The 21,111-nt window shown below is 41.8% G+C and overlaps 1 protein-coding gene across 2 annotated transcripts in view; it reads right to left on the bottom strand.

Annotated features, from left to right (window-relative positions):
- LOC143346426 (ras-related and estrogen-regulated growth inhibitor) overlaps positions 1-21,111 on the bottom strand; it is an 85,054-nt gene that overhangs the window by 59,921 nt on the left and 4,022 nt on the right. For both annotated transcript variants that reach the window (XR_013080419.1, XM_076774501.1), the window contains exon 3: positions 7,870-7,926. Coding sequence is in view for 1 of the 2 variants with exons in the window: in XM_076774501.1 (XP_076630616.1) it covers positions 7,870-7,926 (57 nt within the window). In the remaining variant the exon portion in view is untranslated. The remainder of the gene's footprint in view (positions 1-7,869; positions 7,927-21,111) is intronic.

Consider the following 21,111-nt stretch of genomic DNA (forward strand, 5'->3'; position numbering starts at 1 on the left):
TTCACGCGTGACGCGCGCGTCGGAGAAAATATACGATCGCATGTTGGCTACCGGAGGCCCGATGCGATCGGCGGATGTAAATTATCCGCAGATAAGGGAATCTCGCGCCGCGCGCCGACAATTATCCGCGCACCGCGGCGATGTGTCAAAGTTTCAAACGATTTTTTGCGCCGCGACCGTTCGAAAACGGACGCCTGGCGTCCCGTGGAAGCGATCTTTATCCTCGAAAAATTCCGTTTATCGGCGCCGATCGCCGCGGGAAACGAGTGAAAAGGGGGACGAAAAGAAGATTCGCGGCTACGGTGAGCGCCGTAAGCTCCGTCGATCGGTGTGTGTACAGTCTGTCGCGCAAGAAAGTGTTCAGGCGGTTGCGAAACCACGCGGCCATTTTTCGCAATTAGATTTTCCCAACTCCGTAACTTCGCCTTATAGTCGCGTTCGTTCTTCGGATTAATTTTATTAAATCATACTGTAGGAGTGAAGGATACAGTAAATGACGATCAGTTCAGTTTAGTTTGAATCGCGTGTGAGAGTGAGGGGGTTAAAAATGATTGCAATTGACCCCCGCAAGGAAAAATAATTTTTCCAGAACGATTTGAAATTTTTGAATTTAATTGTTAATAACTTTTTAACGAAGCCTCCATCAACAAATTGATATTCTTAATTTTCGTCTTATTTTGGCCTCAGGAATCCCCCATTAAAATTTTTCATTTTCCTCCAATCCTTTATAAAAATCCTACAATATTCTGTTTTGCTATACAAGATTTTTCTATCGTTCACCAACCATCCAACAAAAGAAGTTCTCGACGAAAATTGATCGATACAGAGTATACATCGGATGGCGCCAACTGTTTTCATTAACGAGATCAGAGTCGTTATTTTTTAGAAACCGAATGGAAAATGGACGCCACGAATTTTTTCGTTGTTTTTGAGTTCCATGATCGTCGTTGTTACGATACACCCTGTATGTAGCGACTTCGGCTTTTTCCGCAAGAAAACGCCCTCGAACGGTGAAAGCGGGACCGTCGATTTCCTCGGGGCTGGCGTGGGTGATTCGATGATGACGGCCTATCGCGGCGGAAAAATCCCGGCGGGTTAATAGAAATTTAATTTCGAGATCCAAGAAAGCCCGTCTTGCGTGAAATTCCTGAAATTGCCAACGGGATGATATACATTATCGGTTTCGCAGTAACGCGTATCGCGCGATTTATCTCCGATCTCTTTCATTCGTTTCGTGGCTACTAATTTCCATTTTCATTTCGTGCAACCAACTGATAAATTATCCTTCGGATTTATATCTGAGTAAAAATATATTGGAATTTTAATCGTTTTAATCCATATTATCGGGCCACGACATGACTAAAAACTATCGATTTCTAAACTTATTCGCTGCACGGAAATCATTGTTTGTCGTATCTTTCTTCGATACGCGCTGACATGGATCGAAAACAAAGACATCGAAATACAAGAGAGCTGTTTTAACGATGGGTATTAATTAATTTCCTGGGAAAATTATGGGTAATCTGTAGTGGACGTAACCAGGAAGCGGATAATGTTGTACGTCGCGACGATCGAAGAGAGGGATAATTGCTTAATCGACCCCTTAAAGTTGACTCCGGTGACGCTGTCAGCGCCACGACAAGCCAATGCTCCGTAACGATCGATGAAAAACTAGATCGAACCACTAGCCACACGGTATGAATGTGTTCGGTTGCCCGTTCATTGCGACAATTATTTTCTGTTCCATGTACAGGGTGTCCCAAGCGAGTCGGTCGAGTCAAAACGTTAGAACAGTTGAAGGTTTTCTACGATATTTTTTAAATACTTTTTTATAATCAAGATACTTGGGCTGCAAAATGTTCAATAGTTATTTTACTCGAGCTTTACTCAAGTCTAAAAGTTAAATACGACGATGAAAAAGTCGAGTTAAAATATCTTCAAAATTGATTATTTCTCCCAACTCAATACTTATTTCTAGAGAGTAAAAAAGCACGTAGATGTGAAGCGACCAGGAAACGATAGTTATTTTTAATCAACATGCAATGGGAAAGTTATAATAGACATGTCTAGATATGGGGATACCATAGCGTGTACGACTCGCCTAATTAATGTATTTCAACCACGTCTTCTTCATTCGACGGTCTGTTTCCGAAGTAATTATTCAGAAAATCGTTCAGAAAGTCTGTGGACTGTCCCATAAAACGGAGAAATCATAAAATTATCGGTATAAGAACCATTTTGTCCTTTGAAACCCCGACTATTCTTTGGTAAATGTTACGGATTATATTTCACACAAATAAAGAAGTTATCCACGGTTGTGCTTATTAAAAATTAAAAACGAATTAAAAAAAAAAAAAAACAGGAGATGCAGAAAGTTTCTGGCGAAAAAAAAAAATTTCAAATCGTTCTAAAAAAATTATTTTCAGTTGCGAGGGTTAATTACAATCATTTTTGGTGGAGAGACATACCCTTGAAATCCTACGCACTTTCCAGAAAAAAATTCTTTATCGAAAATATAATATGTGACCCCATAAAAATGGTCCAATTCCTCGTTTTTATCACTTTATGTATACTTAGGTATAATCCAATTATCCTTTTTTTATTTTACTGTAATTTGAAAAATATAATCGTTGCGATGAACCGATCGTTTCTGTCGCTCAGAAATTCCCATCGGTTTTCCATCAATCATGCGAAAGCTTATCTTCGATCGACGCTCGACTATAACCTGCCTTTCCTACAATTGATTGCCGTTCCCGTAGAACAATCTGCATGGATAGAAAGTAATGGTCAATCAGGGGGGCACAAATTAAATTTGATTTCTCGATGCTGGAAGGAACGAGGTCGATGATCCATGGCAGTGAATAGATAATGGCGATCTAACAGCGCGGGACCCTGTGACGTTCGGGGGCGCAACGAATAATCGATATCCCTCATCTTTCGCCGCCGCCGCCGCCGCTTTGTGATTGTTTCGATTTCGATTAACAATGCAAATCTCTTTCACCGCTGTTCATTGCGTGGAATAATTCCAGACAATGATTTAGAAAGCGAGTCCACCGAGCGCATTGTCGATCGTTTCGCGGTTGGGTACGTTTTGTCCGCGGGTCCACGAGAAACACGGGGACTAGATTAGATCGTGCATCCCGATCGATCGATAGATCACTCCGCGGATCGATGGATCACGTACCACCGTTATGCGGACGGATTTCGAACGAACGTCGGGCTACTTATTGGAAAGGACTCCCTCGTTCGATCTGAGCGTCTATCGGTGGTGCGGCGACGTTTTTCGTGTCAAAATGGAAGACAGAGTGTCTCTGGCATCGAAGTCTCCAACCTGAGGCTCTTTAAGTGAATCGTTCCGTTTATCACAGTCGAATTATCTGAATCCTTCCCTTCCATCATTTGCAGTTTCTGACTACGTCTTTTCTTGTTTATTTCAGTTTGCAAAGTTAGCATTTATAAGTGTGCAAACAGAGAAAGCTACACGGAAATAAATTGATTTTAAATTGTAATTTAGAAAAAACTCTTGCATCGGAATTGCTAGTTGGCCTAACAGGTCAGGACAGGCCCAGAGTAAAAACTCACCGATCCCGATCTTTAGGATCGTCGTATCAGCTTCGCAGTTTCATAATAATCCAACGTTAACGGTATAGACACATGTCTAGTTACCCGAAGCATACACACCACACCCACTTTTCCGATACGGATGAAATGGAACCCACTTCGCCAACGTATCACGACAATTCAAATTTATTGCGCTTACTAATACCTTAAGAAGCTTATTATTCATTGTATGGAACAGTATACTCCAACGACGAACAGTACGCGCGTGTAACACTATGTAAAAAGATATCAGCAAATAAAGGTCCAGTTACACCTTTTATTAGCCTCTATTTACGGAGCAATGGATCCGTGGGACTTTTCTTTACGTCGCCCCTTCGGAAAGTTTTATCTAACGGTACAACCGTCCCCTACGAACAAACGCTGGCACGAAAACAGCCTTAATTTTTGCACGAAACCAGTTCGAACACCCACAGACGAAGGGTCAACGATGATCAAGGTATAAATTTAAGCAACATTTGCATTTATTCGCTCCATAAATCTTGAGGGACTCTTAACACCTTATGGACTCTTCTCGTTCTATATCGTCTCGTTTCCAGGCAGTTATTAGGAAATTAAATTAAAAGGCATGTTAGTTTTTACTCTGGTAACCTAAATAAATAACAATTTACGCGACTACTGATTTTAGAAAATTTAATCAAGAATTGAACGATTTCAGCAAAATTGTAATTCGTTTACCCCATAAATTCGAAGGGTATCTCTGTTTTTGTCTCGCGGGCGAAAAAGCTACCGACGACGATGGGACACACCTGCCCGGCGCGGATTTTTTCCACCGACGGACATCCACGGGGCTTCATAGCTTATGCATCCACGAGCGTGCACGGCAATTATTATGGCAAGGTAGCCTGCCATGAGTTATGAGAGAGATCTGCATTCTGCAGGCCCTCCCCATAGGCTCTATTTCATATCGAGTGTTTAAATCTCCGCCCTCTTCGGGGCCGTGGTTGCTCGTGTCTCTCTCTCTCGGTATATTTCTGTAACCGCTAGAATGCCCTCGAGATCTCGTCGTATCTCGCGAGGCGCCATGATTAAGATTTTTTCCCTTGGTACCCTTGAATTAGAGCCCGGCCATCGGTGCCGCGACTATTTTCACGGCGCGTTTCCGTTCTTTTCTGTCTCTCTGTTAAGCTCGATTCCCACCGAGCAGCACGATACAACACTTTACTAACTTTACGTCAAAATGGCCCCTGCTGTAGGGGTAAAGAGCTACTGCGCGTGCGCGAGAAGTACGACGCCAATAGCGACACGCGACTTAGTGGGGAACACCAATCAAACCCGCATTCCTTTCATTTGCCAACTCTTCGCGAACGTACAGTACAAGTAGTTACCAATCTCCATATTATTTTTTTCCCAGCTACTTTTTGCTGAAATAAATTATTTCGAACAGTCTTTCGTATAATCGATGCGTCTTTCTAGCTATCGTTTGGCAATGACAGCGCTGGTGAGAATCAGCCTTCACTCTCTCTTTTTGCTCTGGATGCTGGGAGTCGTTAAGCTGTTACGAGGAAACCTGCCGCGAAGAAGGCTCGCGTCCGCCACGCAGTTGGAGGCGCTATAAAAATCCGTGGTGCTCCGTGGATGCGTGGATCGGTGGTCTTCCATTTGCCGCGATTTTCCCTCCGTCAGCGATTAACCGACGCTTTCGTGAGCGACGGAATGAATCGCGAACGGAACACGTCGGCGATTGAGATGTAGCGCTCGCGTGTACGAGAGTTAACCGGCTAGGATTTCTCTTCCCCGTCCGACACGGCTCTTCGATGCAACTATGTGAAACTCGGTTGCAAAGAGCCTGGGCTCTCGAAACAATGGTATAATCATACGTTTGTACGGTTCTTTCGCTAACGGTGTCTATCGCGGCAGCATTCGCGTTTAAGCGACTAAAATAATGGGTCTCGGCGATGGGTCTCGCAGTTGCGAGACTTTCTTTCGCGGGAGAAATACGTTCGAACGTTTCGAAACGGATAAATAATAAATTGTTGTAAATACAGAGCGGTCGAGCGTGTCGAGAGATGGGAACTTGCTGATTTCGTTGCAAATTTTGAGTAACCTGCCAGGCGAAATACTCCCACGTGACTCAACCTTGCCGCCGGTGGCCGTAGGACAGCACAATCGCGTTATCTATTGCCCCGCATTATTTCAATCTTTCGCGTCGCGGATCTCGCGGAGAATTCAATTTCCTCCGAGCCGCACCGGCCGGTGTCATTCACTTCTCGAGACAGTACAATGGTCCATTTCATAGATCGCTTTCGTTAATCGCGCTACCAGGCCTCGCTATTATCGTCCCCTCGAAAACACACGCGCGGGGTTACGTGACGCCTTTTCATTAGGCCGGGGCCTTTTTGCTCGACGTCGCTCGGGCTCGAACAGTCGGCGATTCGTTCCACGGGCCGTGAGAACCAAGTAAACGAAAAATAACCGGCTAGAGGGACCCAGTTATTGCCAGACGAATTCGTATTCCCGCGCGTTGCGCGCGCCGCCGACCGTTGACCGATGCGCGCGTTCGCGCGTATAATAGGCCGCGATTTACAATGGCGACCAGGCCTACGACTTCGTCTCGGTTTTCACTTCGGTAAATAATAGAGATCGCTCGATTTCACCTACTCGTTTTCTGACGAATGCATTACGTTAAGTCATGCCTACTAATTTACTATTCCCCGCGCGACGTGGATTTCGCGGAAACTATACGTTTTACGAATTCTTATGCCTCGAAATATTAGCAAAGGAACCCGTGCATTGTAACGCTATCCATCGTTATTACCGAGTTTTCCAATTTGTTGTACAAGATGACGCCAGAAATTGATCCTAATTTTTCCATTTTTTACGTTAAACGGAATTACTATGATTTAATCGAAGTTAAACCCGTTCTCTTTTAATGGCGTCATACTTGTGTAAACTAGGGTCCAAATGTGCGGACCATGACCTGTACTCGCGATGCATAACAGCATAGTATTTCACTGTCGTCAGTGTTTAATCCCTTCTACGTATGTATACAACTAAGTGACTTCTGATAGCTTCGTTCCTTATATCTTATCTCGAAAAAAATTAAGTTCTTTAGTACTCCTCAGACACTGGATGACTTGGATCGATCCAGAATTAGATCGTGTATCTTGATAAGAATAGCGCGTCGCTATCAACTTCTATTTCTAATTACCTAGCAGTGCTCTTGTCGGGAGAATGAACCGAAATGATTCATAGAACGCAGTAAGATTGCGTTCAGAGAATAGACAACAAGGCTGTACATGAGACATCGAGCAGTGTTTATAGATAGCCACATGCAGTTAGACTACCGGGAAGTAATACTGAAAGACAAACCCTGACGTATCTCAGGAACAAAGAAAAATCAGACACACGTACGAACTTATTTTACTGCTGTTCAGTGTTGAATTCTATAATCATACTAAAAATGACGATTATCCTGCTTCATGCACTCAATATTTATTTTATCGCGAATAAATGTTTGTCTTTACCGTTTTACTTGACCTACGATAGTATGCGTTCCTAAAATGTTCCCACGTATCTCAGGAATACTCTGTGCCGATTCACCATCCGAAAATACTTGGCAATGTTTCGCCATTCTTTGGGCCGCGCATTGTTGCCGCGAAACACGATAGACCCAACAGGGTTTCGTTGAAGGAAAAAAAATACTGGGATACGCAAATCTTCTTGAAAATCTTATTGCCCCGGCACGACCCTTGGTATGCATAGCTTAAGGGAACTGGAACTCGCAGTAAGGAGTCTAGATAATCGCGCTCATACGGCGATCCGCATTCCGAGAATTCGATACTCCGCGGGGAAGAAGTTGTTCTCCCCTTACAGACCCATTCGCGCGATCGTTCAATTTGTACTCGCGAACCGCAACGATTACTTTTAGAACCGGACTGTTATTTCGAACGGGCGAAACTGCAGGGAAAAAGAAAGTGACTGCCGCGTAGTCAAACGATTCCTTGAACGTCGAAGCTCGGCCATTATCCATACGATACCGATCTGGCCATCGGGGCAGCGTAAACTGCGACAGGACGCGAAATGGTTGAGCGCGATCGAATAAGTGGCGGCCATTTTTTGTAGCCGTTGCTCTGATCGTCTCGCTCGAGACACGCAATCTCGAATTACTAATGTAAAATTCAATATCTGTGTGTTCGTGATTCGCCTATTTTTTCCTGATACCTTTGCCCGAACAGAGGCTCGTTAATTTGCAAAAATATTGGATGCAATAAACGCTCGGGTTCTTAGCGAAATAGTTTCTGAACTTACCGCTGGTGGAGCTGTACTCGCCGATGTACCGCCTCGTCAAATACCGCACGACTACGGCTGAAACGAAAATAAAAAAGAATTAGACGCGTAAAATATTTGACGACAGTCACAAATACCCGGATAAAAATACATCTGTTTATAAGTTTTTGCTATCGTTACTTTTCTTGGTTTTTAAGAGAAACGTGTTGCAATTTTAAATTGCTTTTAACACCTCCGGGTGTACTGTTTCCGACACGTCTTCGCGTTGGTACCAGGTCGGTATGAAAGTACTGCTCGTTTGTTTCTTAATTTTAGCAGAAACTGGTTTACGTAAGTGAAAAGCAATTCATCATCCATATAATTTCTCTGTTCAAACATAATCCCCCACCAGCTGTACGCGAGCTTTTCAATCGCGCGTGCAGAGAAATCTGGTCGCTGATTTTCAGCCAAAAAACGACGATCGCCGTTGCCGGGCCGTACAGCAACGGATCGACCTGATGTTTATATTAAGCGTACGATTTTTGTATTTAAATGCAGCGCGTAGGTAGACGGCATGACGAGAAAGAAGATGATCGAGCACGAACGAAATTATTCGGAAACGTTAAAAAACTCTTTTACCGTGCTTATGTATTATACAACACGACGATCTGAAATTACTCGTAAATCGTACGTGCTGTGGGAATATATTTCAAATAAAAATTGGGTGGTACTGAGTGGCAATAATTAATTTCAGAAAATGAATATAACTCGTTCTGGAATTTGGGCAAAATAAATAGCTTGCCAGGAATTCCAAGTGAATAAGAATCGAACACCTGTCGACTATTTGCACTAACTGATGTACCCGCGCACGTAACGACAGATCGCGGATAATTACCGCGCTTTTCCTATCACGAGCAGGCCACTTGACGTCGATAAATTTGACAGGTGTTTCTCAGCTGTTAGAAAGTAACCCGGATCGCTTATTCGTTATTCAAACGCGTCTTCGCGTTGCTTTAATTTTACCAGACCATCCGCATTAATGATCGATCGACGGACAAAGAAACGTGCAACTTTCCACTCGTATTAACACTTATTGCTCGCATCGATCGACGCTTGTTTCACCTGACTACGCGATATAAAGAATCGTCGTAAAATTTTTTAAATATATTTGTAAAAGAAATACGATAAAAGGTATGTGAATTTATCGTATTCCTTTTAAAAACCCATTTTAAATTGGATATGTAGGAAAGAGAAAGAACAGCCACGTGTGAGACAAAATCGAATTGATTATGATTGTCGGAAGAGTCACTATCTTACATAAATCTTCGTGGAATAGTAGCTTTTAATGCCGTTTCCTGTGTTTACAAGTAAATAATGTAAATAATTGTGATAAATAACGAATCAAATTTTAAACCTGTGTTTACAGTGAAACTCAGTCTGGTTATTATTTCCTCAAGGTAAATTAAAAAGCAAAAGGATAAACCTATTATATATTTTTGTAATTGCCTAAAAGTGAAACAAAGAAACGCGTTTTTATGAGTGGATCACCACAACGAATGGGTGGTGGAAGTGTTTACTGCCGCGAAATTGACGCTGCAGGTGTGAATAGATTTTCAGATGAATTTTTCCAGGAACTCGGTGAAAAAAACCTGCTATTTAGCAGGCAACGCCCAGGAGAAGCTCGGTATCGTCGAATCTTCCCTCCTAGAGGGGGGGATCGGTTTATAGGTTATTTTTCGAGGCGCTAGGTCGTTGAAGCGTGTAATTACGGGCCGATAGGTACGGCGCGATCTCGCTTCACGCAAAATTGCAGGGTTGAAACAGAACGAAACGAGCCAGGCGCTTCGTGAAACCGCCTAGCGTGCTTCTCGCGTCTGTGAGCTGTCGACAGGAGGTGTGGTGTACCGGTAAGGGAATACTTTTATCGTGGCTAATGACGCAAGGCTGTTCCATTCCCGATTCCGCGTGTCCATTATACCTTACGCCCACTCGCGCGGCGAATCGACGAAAATTCAATTAACGGACCAACGCCACCCTGGAGAGTCTAAAAATAAGTTTGGCAGTTTTTTTTGTTCGTTTGGGGTCTTCAAAAAACGTAAAAGGAGCTTTCGACTGCGATTTACCGAATCTTTCAAAATGGCGGAGTTACTCCGAGACGAGAACGTCGATATTTTTCGCTCCATTAAAAAGTTATTAACGAATTAAATTAAAAAATTTCAAATAGCTCTGGAAAAATTATTTTTGGTTGCAGGGATCAATTATAAGCATTTTTGGTGAATAGACATATCCCTGAAATCCTACCCACTTTCGAGAAAAAAATTCGGGTAGATGCTGAAATTTTTCGGCGAAAAAAAATTTTTCAGATCGTTCTACAAAAATTATTTTCGGTTGCAAGAGTCGATTACAATCATTTTTGGTGAATAGACCTACCCCCGAAATCCTACCCACTTTGTAGAAAAAAAATTCAGTACGGGCGGAACTTTAAACGTTAATAACTTTTTAACGAAGCCTCTATCAACAAATTGGTATTCTTGATTTTCGTCTTATTTTGGCCTCTAGAATCTCTCATTAAAATTTTTCCCAGGGGTGGCCGAACATCCTGTATATTATAGAAAATAAATTTAAATGGAACTCTTGCATTTTAACGAAGCTGTAAAAATAAGTTCCATGACAAATTGTGGGTTAGTTTCCAGTTGTCCAATAATAAAGTCTCGATTTCGTGGACAATTCAAGAGGTTTGGTCTGGCAGTCAATGTGTTCGTACACTCGACCCAGTCCTAATTAATTCCTCTCCGGTGGAAGGAAACGGAGCCCGCGAATTATTTACAACCCACGCCACCGCGGTTCTTGTAAAACGCTCGCGCGTTTAATTTTACGCAAACACGTTGATTTATGGAACGTCGACGGGACCGATGTTGCACGCGGGAATACGAATTTTAAAAATGATTTAATTCCGCGGCGAACTTTTCAATTGCCTCGTGACATCGTTTCGATTTTCTATAGACCATAGACGATTATTTGTCGCGCGGTTCAGCGTGCGTTTCGATTAATACGCCCGTAGGTTGTCGGTGGCACGCGAAGACACCAGAAACCTGAGCGATCGTGTCGCGGACAGGTTCGAACAACGCCAGAAAATGTCTCGCGTTTGAAACGTCGGGATATCGGCGCGAACGGTGACGCAACGCAATTTCTCGCGAAGATACGATCTCGTCGAGAGACGTGTATGCACGTAGCTGCAAAACGCCTCTCGATCATCGTCCGCCGACCGTTTAGGAGTCCCATCAATTTCGGGTAACCAGTTCACTTCGAGCGAACCGAACCAGTCGCCACGGTCCGCGGATCGAGTTCTACGTGGGTCCAAACCCAGTCGAGAGCTCCTCGTGAGGTCGTCCGCTAGAGTCGCCAACCGCTGCGACGACAGATTTATAAACGGCGTATATACGAGAACTCGACGAGTACGGGGCCGGGCACGGATCTATGTACTCGATAAGTCTTCAAGGGTCGAACGAGAGGATACGTAAGTCGGCGACATGTTAAGTCCTCTCGCGACGTTCTCGCGAAGTAACGAAGAAATTTATGAAGCGAGCGTCCTCTAAACGCAAGTGCACCGACGCGCGCTCGTACATTCATAACGTCGCGAACGAGTATACGGGCATTCCTTTTAACGACATTTCCTGTACACAGCCGGTCATTAATTATCGTTATTACGTATTTGATGCCATTTTTCCCCCTCCCCCTCGACCCCTCCCCTCGACGCAAAAAGGTAGGTTTCACCGCGCGACAGCCAATACCGACCGGCTGAGATAACTTCCCCCTCCTCTGGCGAAGTAACTTTCTTTCCTTCTAAAAATAGCCGCTTTCCTCGCAAAATGTACCTCCACGTTATTAGCCACCTCTCGTTTAACGGCAGTTGTTACGTTAATTACGGATAACCGTGCATAATGCGACTTGTGTTATTAATAGTTGCTCGACACGGCGGTACCGACGCGCGGAGCAGCGATTCTCAAAGCCCAACGTTGGGATAGCAAAAGACATTGTTAGAGATATCAGAATACAAATTAATGGTAACCAACTGTAGCAGAACTGAACGGGCGAGCATTGATCGATAGAAAATGCATACTAGATCGCCACGCCATCCAGCGGATACATTCCCAACGAGAGAAAATACAAAAGAAATGTAGAATTAAAGCGTTTGAATATTTCGAGCAGCAAAATGGCGGAAGATGCGAGTCGAACGGAAGCGGAAGCCCAAAGGTCGCTTTTGCCCCATGAAATTCAACGTGTAAATGTAGGACGACACGGCCTAGCTTCGGGGGTCCCCCGTACAGCGCTGACATTTGAAGCGTTCGCAATTTGTACCTTTTGTGTCGAACGAAAATACGTGTAAACTCTCTAACCAGCATCGGACGAAAGTTCAGACCCGAGGGAAATTCGAGACACGTATCAGATACGTAGAAGTTCACAGTACGACGAGAAATTTATGACGCTGGGATCCCGGGATCCATACACGAGAGGCTGGCTTGGCATTGTTGCGGCCGTGTCGTGCGACGCGGCGAAGAAACTCCGCTTGTGAATGCCTTCGTCTAGTTCATAAGTCTGAATTGAACGCGTCAACGGGCTTATCGAGTAAATCTCGGAAACGCCGCGAATACGGTGCCCCGGCGCACGATCGTAAATACAGGCGTTACTGCGCGCACGACGATACACGATAATGCATATCATTAAACAAATTCATAAAACGACAGATAATCAGAGCTACGGGTCGCTTAATCGCGTCGTGGCTGTCGCCTTGTACGCGGGCTTGTCGAGCGTGTCGCGACGACCACAATGCGCCAAATCTTTTCTCCCGATCAACGACTCAAATACTACTTAACCTCTTAGGCACGGCTGAATTTTGCACGGGACAATACTGTTCTCTACGCGGGCACATTGGAACGATACTGACACTGGCGTATCAAAACAAACACTGTACACTCTGTATATTGTTAACACTGTTATAAAAAGTTGCGAAGGCAAAAATAGCGTGAAACAAAATATGAAAACGATCACTTAATTCGAACAGTGAACGAATGAGCCACTAGAGCGAGCTACTAGATTGAGCCACTATAGGTGGCGCGTCGTTCAAGAAAATGTCGTGCCCAAGAGGTTAAAGGGAGGAGGTTACTTTTTACGACAGTAACTCCGTTAAACCTCGATCGGTACAAATCGAGTTCTGGCGTTTCCTTGTCCATCGTACGTACAAAAATGATTTCTCGCGTTCTTCACATTCCCCGATCCTCGTAACCGTAACAGTGACGATTCGTAAAACGAACCACGTAAATATTTCTAATCCCCGTAACTGGGGGAATCTACCCTGGAGCCAGTGAAGCGTGAAAGACGACATTCGAAACACGATACGAGCCCGAATGCCGGCGACGATTTGTATAAAGGACAATGCTTTTTATCTCGTTCCACTCGTCGTCCTTTTCTACTTTTCGACTACGACTACGACCGTCGGCAGGAGATAAAGGCGAATTTCTTTGAAACGACTTTGCCACTTGGTGGAAAATTTTTATTTTCTCGACAGTTTAAATTTTATGTGAAACTAATGTTACACGAAACGCGATAATATCGTGAATAAATCAGTGAAATAGAGGGTTCGGTCATACATGTATGATCTGAGAAACGAGACTCCGAGAAGCCCCAAAGAAAGCAGCCCCAGCGGGACAAGAGCAGAAGACGCGGCTCGTTGCCTCTACCGCGCCGTGAATCTGTCTTTTTTATCTTGCTCCTTCTTATCCGCGGTGATCGTGCCCGTAATTACTATTTTCTTACGTGCACCGAGCTTTATCCGCCGTGAATCTATCTATAGACCACTGTACGCCGTGCAGACAAGCATCGCGCGTCAGCGAATGGCACTGCGCTGGGTGCAGCGCGGCTGCTGCAACTGCAGCCGTATTTCGTTCCCGTGCACCCGCATCTTCCGCGCTACACACGATTCACCGACGAGCGACTTAATCGCTTTTCAACCTCCGCGCCAACCATCTTTCGTGTGATACACAACCGCTGTATGCGATCGGGAGTTCATTATCGACGCGTTTTAATTGGCCTAATATGGCTGGAAATATGCTCTTTCAGTCCCACGTTCCTATAGGTGCTCGCGACCTACCTGCATTTTACTTGCATGGTTCCCAGCGAATGAAAATATAAACTAACTAAATACAAAATTACCAGTACAGAAATATTTATATGCTATTCAAATTATTATTATTCGAATATTCCAATGCAGAAAAATTAGTGTAATCCCAATAGTAGACCTAATCGAATGGAAGACGATGGATAGTTCTCTTGTTCCAAAGGGAACCGATGGGGTGGCGGTTAAATTTTTCTTCCTGATCGCGTTCAATAATCGAAATCTGTATAGAGTACGTTGTAATTTCACGGTGACGGATTGGTTCTCCTACAGCTTCTTGCAAACTAGTTTTCTCGGTCCAATGTTCATGGTTAATTGTGTGGAAAACATTTTGTGCAATCTTACGTTGATCGATGTTGAGTTAAGGTAGATGAAGGTTTAAGTGGTTTCAATTATAAGACATGATCAATTCTATCACTAACAAAGGGATCAATATTGCTTGAACAATTTTTTGCTTTAATTATAGAAATATATAATAAAGAAACCTATTCCCAAATGCAACAAAAGAATATCAAATATTATATTGTATCTACCTCATATAACTATACATCTTGACTTTTTTAACATTTTACCTTTGCAACCTTATTTTGATTATCATGTACCACTACTTTGTACACTAATGGGGATTGTTGGATAAATAATAATTTCCAACGAAATACCAAAGGAAAAATAATGAAGTGACATATGTTTCAGCGAGAAATGTAACAATTATTTTCCGTGGAGAGCTCATTAATGCGACTCAGCGTGGAATTCAGACTTCTTTCCCCGCCGTGGTACAAAGCCCCATACAATATGGCCGCTCGTTTTATTCGGTCGCTCCATCATCCTGTTTGATTATTCATATTTGTAACTTCAGGGTTCGACCCAGTCATATGAATCAAGATGCACGAACGAGGCTTCAGGCTGTGAATTCAGCTACGATAATAAATCGTCGCGAATTATTGCTGATTCACTCTTTATATGCTCATTTGTGCGCGCGTTTCCTGAAATAGACACGCGTGTGCGTGAAGCCGAATTTGTTTCTTTCTTCGAGAGCAAAAATTCGCGCTGACTCGGCCGGTTCGTTGTAAAATATTGAAACAACTGGCGAAATATTTACGCGTAACTCGCGACGCACGCGTCTCCTGCGAAATTAGAAATCGAAACCGAGCTGGAAAATTCGAGTTCGTTTTATTACTCGAATTCATATTTCAAGCTTTTTTTTTAAATATCTATAATACCAAATAAACTATTAAAATACGACGGAGAAGTCGAATCGAACGAAATAACAATCACGATATGCAGAACACAGTACTGTATTTACTTTTTTTTTTGCCCCTGTCTGGTTGTACTTTTTACCGAGCTGGTAATAAAGCGAGTCGTTCAGCCCAAATGAATTTATGAATACTTCGCGCGACATGGAAACGCGCACCAGCTTCCAATTGCCACTTCAATAGGCGTTAACGCAGATAAATGGCCCTAACCGTAATCATCGACGTTCTCGTGGCTTCCAGGAGATTTCCTATTAATGCATTCTGCAAAACGACGTCGCTCTTCATGCATTACCGCGAAACTCGACGCCTCTACGACGCGAGCATGACCGAAAATTTATCGTCCCTATAAATACCTGAAATCGACCGTGAACTTGCGAAAATCCACCTAAAAATATAATACCAGACTATTTCGCGAGTTTTACCATACCTTTGTTCAAACATTGCGTTCGTACTTAATCGATAAATGTTAATCGACTTACGCAAAGTCGCTTCGTCGGCTGAGAGAAAATATAAAAAATCATTTATGGTTGTCCCGGTGGTTTAATCCGATGGGACTGTTTATGCATAGTTAAATAAGCAGATTTATGAAATTGCTTCGTACGATATAATAAAATTATATGATGGATATTCGCTACTTTGTAGGACAATCTTGATACGAATACTAAATGAAAGTAACTTCGAGTTTTAATATTACGATATGATAATGCGTGAAACTGTGTGTGAAAGATGTTAAAGATAAGTTAATATTGCAGAATAAGGCATCGAGAAAGTAAAAATTTGAAATTAATACATAGTAGGAAGAGTAAAGAGAAACGAAGAAATATTCCAGAGGAACTTTAACATTCTTTGTCTTAACATTCGAACTTGAAAATGGCCTCAATTTTTAAAACCTGCTCACCATTTTTCTCTTTATGAATTCTCGTTTTTGAGGTCAAACGTTATTGTAAAGAGAATAAAGGTTCTTACTGCCAGTCAACATTGTTTTTTGTTTTATTTACATTCATCACATACAACCTGCACAATCTAAGAAATAAGTTTCTCTTAAATGTCTCTCTACTTTTTACTCCTTTTCTTTCTATTACTTTCCCTCGGGTCCTTTCTTTACAAAACCCATTTCGCACTTTCACATACAATTTCACACGTTATCATATTACAATATTTATTTGCAGAAAATTGTCTGTGCATTTCTGAAGATGGTCGTCAGAAACAGAACGAAACGTCGATAATAGTATATCGTCTGCTTTATACCAGAACCATGAATGTGAAAACGTTCACTTTTTACAGCAAACCTAACTTTTATCGAATATCTTTTTTGTTCCTAGGTGTATGCCAAAACCATAAATGTGTACGTTAGACAACAATGGTGACTCTACTCTAAGCTTGATTCACCGATGTGATTTATTATCCAATTTAGCAATGCCAGAACTTCGAATTCCAGAATTTATCGAATTGCGCATTCATGGTTCTGATATAAGAAGGATATTACTTCTCTTTCATATTAGTTTCTTTGTACATACGTAATAAGACTGTCATTTCATATTATTGTATATTAAGTAACCAAAAACAAACAAAAAAAACGAAAGATCAGTAGTTCTGGAATTTCCACAGTTGTGGTTAGGTTTGGTATTCGTACGCGTAATCGGATATTTGTAAACGGTGGCTTTTATCAACCATAATATTGTTTGTTTGTTCAACGCAATGTGTTTACCGTGAAAGCAAAGAACGAACTTGATTTTTGAACAACATGTTGCAAATGACACAATAAAGTGTTTATATTTCTTATTTGTGCAGTTACGATATAGGAAAGATTCTGAACGCAATGGAGAGCAAAAATATATCTCGAGGACGATACCAATGGCAAATAAGAAGATTTTTCTAACATTCGGATAGATAAAAGAGACGAGTCTTGATTGGTCGGAGAGCTAGGGATTTTCTCCCTTCGCGATACGAAGCAAGTAGTACTTCGTTCCGCCGTTCAGGCGGCGCACGTGGTTCATTCTCGAAGATGGCGGCTTCCGTATCGTTCTAGAGTTTTCACAAAAAATATTCTGAGAGGATAAAACCACCCCTTATCCTTAGTACGTTACATAGAAAATAACAAAACCTATTAAACCAGACGCTACTATATCTCAACCTCGTTTAAAAAAATCGTATCTTACGTTAGCGTCATCAAAAGTAGCGACTTTAAATGGAACCTCTGTATAATCCCTATTCTGGAGGTTTGTTAAGGACATCCACCTTTCTAGAGGTTCTCGATGATAACCAAGCACTGGTTCTTCCGCAACTAACAAACTCTAAATAAACGTCCGATCGCAAGCAGCCGCCCTCAGTCCTCGACTATCGTAACAAACGTGACAAGCTCGTGGCTCGGTCTTCCTAGGGTTAAGACTACGGGCTATTAGTCTTTCCTGCGATAAATTTTATCACGCGCTCGATCCGATCGGACCAAGGACCAAGGAACAAAGTGAACCGAGTAATTCTAATTAGGAAGTGGGTAGCCGGTCGGTAGCCAAGCAAGGAGCGGAAAAATCAATCGCCATGCGACCACGGGATTCCGTTGAACGATTTGTTGGGCCCGAGAGCTGAAAGCGTGGAAGCACAGATTCGCCGGAAGCCGATAAGGGGAGGAAAGCACGTCGGTGCGTAAACTCGGCATGCAGCAGGTCCCGAACGAGGGGAGCGTGTGCTCGGTAACAGAACGGATGTATCGGATGTCCAGATCTCTCAACCTGCTGCCGTGCGAGGATTTTTCGTAGCTCGACGACCCGCTGACCACTCTCATAGTGATATCCGATAACGTCCACGGAGGTCCTTATTATACCCAGCGGGACGCAGCCTCTCTCACGACTTTTACGGATTCTCTCGCCGAGAATATCCGCTTTCTGATCAAACGGTCGTCCCGTGAACGATACGGACCCGGGTAGACCGTGTGAGAACGCATTTTCGGGACCGCGAACCGGAAAACATTTACTTTTTCGACGATACACGAACGTTGATCGATGGACTAACAAGGGAAGAACCTCCGATTTGTCCCGACTTCGATTCTAGCGAGTCTTTGCAACGTTATGTTTCTAATGATATGTGGAAAATATTAGGTGTAGATATTCAATAATTTTGAAGATATAAACAATTAAAGTTATGAACCATACCTCTAGTAGCATTGGAGAGGAGAGGAGAGTACATAATAAACTTTTATAATAAAATAAAGTATATACTACTTGAACGGGAATCGATCCCAGAACCTTGGATTTACCATTCAAACACGCTCCTCACTTCGCCAACGCTATTTCGATATCTAGAGTCTACTATACTCATGGTATATATTTTCGGTAAGGAATTTTTTTCTCGAAAATGCGTAGGATTTTAAGGGTATGTGTAATGACCAAAAATGATTGTAATTGACCTCCGCAACCAAAAATATTTTTTTTAGATTGATTTGAAATTTTTCATTTTCGTCGAAAAATTTATCCACCTACTCGAATTTTTTTCTCGAAAATGCGTAGGATTTTGGGGGTATGTCTGTTCACCAAAAATGATTATAACTGACGCCTGCAACTGAAAATAATTTTTCCAGAACGATTTGAAATTTTTCAATTTCGCTGAGAATTTTGTCCACCTACTCGAATTTTTTTCTCGAAAATGCGTAGGATTTCGGGGGTATGTCTGTTCACCAAAAATGATTGTAATTGACCCGCGCAACCAAAAATATTTTTTTTAGATCGATTTGAAATTTTTCAATTTCGCCGAAAAATTTGTTCACCTACACGAATTTTTTTCTCGAAAATGCGTAGGATTTCGGGGGTATGTGTAATGACCAAAAATGATTGTAATTGACCCCCGAAACCAAAAATATTTTTTTTAGATCGATTTGAAATTTTTCAATTTCGCCGAAAAATTTGTTCACCTACACGAATTTTTTTCTCGAAAATGCGTAGGATTTCGGGGGTATGTGTAATGACCAAAAATGATTGTAATTGACCCCCGCAACTGAAAATAATTTTCCCAGAACGATTTGAAATTTTTTAATTTCGCCGAAAAATTTGTCCACCTACTCGAATTTTTTTCTCGAAAATGCGTAGGATTTCGGGGGTATGTCTGTTCACCAAAAATGATTGTAATTGACCCTCGCAACCAAAAATATTTTTTTTAGATCGATTTGAAATTTTTCATTTTCGCCGAAAAATTTGTCCACCTACTCGAATTTTTTTCTCGAAAATGCGTAGGATTTTGGGTGTATGTCTGTTCACCAAAAATGATTGTAATTCACCCCTGCCACTGAAAATAATTTTTCCACGATGATTTGAAATTTTTTAATAACTTTTTAACGATGCCTCAATCAAGAAATTTATATTCTTAATTTTCGTCTTATTTTGACCTCTTCCATTAAAATTTTTGCCAGAAGTGGCTGAACACCCTCCATACTATCACTTTGCAAAGACTCGTAAGGTCTCCAATAATGCCATTAACTAATGGGGATATAAACGAATTCTAATCTGTATTTGATAACCTCGGGTGTTTGGTCTAAACGCGCAAACTTTCAGATTTCTGTGCAGCTTCGTTACGTAACAGAGTCATTTATCATGAGTTCGACTTCTGAATTGCGTACCAAGCGCGATGAAATTTTTAACGCTAAAAGGTTACACCGTATGCACAACTTCAATTTGGCGATATCAGACTTCTGGTTATTCCTAAAGTTGACTGTGTTTGTAAATATTACCGATGGCATAATTTACTGCCAATCAGTCTCGCCATCTTACATAATTCTCTGTCGATCAAGTTAATGCTATGGCACGATACAACTGCATATTACAAAGATCAATTCTGAACTATCCAGACAGACGCGTGATGGATAGAACTAAAATTACATATTACTAATCGCTTAATCCATTAACCCTAATTCTACCGGGATATGACTTTGGGTCGCGTACCAAATTCGAGTAACTGTAGGGTCTCTAAGTAAATTTATATTTCAACGATATTTTTATGCGTTTTATAACTTGGTAGTAAATGTGTTTTGTAACGTTTTTCATATCGTACTTCGTTGCAAAAAAAAAGCTGATTCAAAATAATCAATTCTTTAAATTGTATTCAAATGTTAATTGTAAAAATCAAACTTTTCTTCGTGGAAACTGATAATAGGTGTCTGTAATAAATTTTAATTACGCAGAATGAATGGTGACCTTATTGAAAAAAAATTACGTGTGCATACAACAGGGGAATTACACTTCATTCGCGGGTATCAGTTCCGCGGCTTATTAATAGGATTAATTCGAGGTCAGTGAACTATCTTATTGCCTTCATTTGCTCGCTTTGTACGCGTCGTACGACTGTCGGGCTAACTAATGCACTGTATTATACGAAAGACTATACGTATTCATCTTAACGGCACTTTCATTCAATCCGTCGTTGCGGTATTAGATAGACGTGCAGAAATTACACGCTTTACATGACACAATATTAGTACTGTCCGCTATAATTAATATCTCCCCGATACGTTTATATTCGTACCGTGGGACGTACTTTTCCATAACGCAACGACGCTGGTATCAAGTGTATTTTCATACGAACAAATCACACGGAGACATCGTTCCATTACAAATTCGGTTGCACAATATGTTAAGTGATATCTGGGGAACTTAAAATTAATTAGAGACAATTTTCAAACAAGTTCCTTGGTTCATTTCAGAAATAAAATTATACAAGTTTACGTCATTGTTATTTCGTGTTGTAAAACAACGAAATGTAAATGCATTCCATCCTCGAAGAAAGTTAATAATATTTTGTATATTGGACTGTATACAAGTTTTGCTCAAAAGTGAATCAGATTAAGGGAAAATATTTTTTCTGAACACAACGAAC

This window comes from Colletes latitarsis, chromosome 10, assembly GCF_051014445.1.
Source record: "Colletes latitarsis isolate SP2378_abdomen chromosome 10, iyColLati1, whole genome shotgun sequence".
Classification (NCBI taxonomy): domain Eukaryota; kingdom Metazoa; phylum Arthropoda; class Insecta; order Hymenoptera; family Colletidae; genus Colletes; species Colletes latitarsis.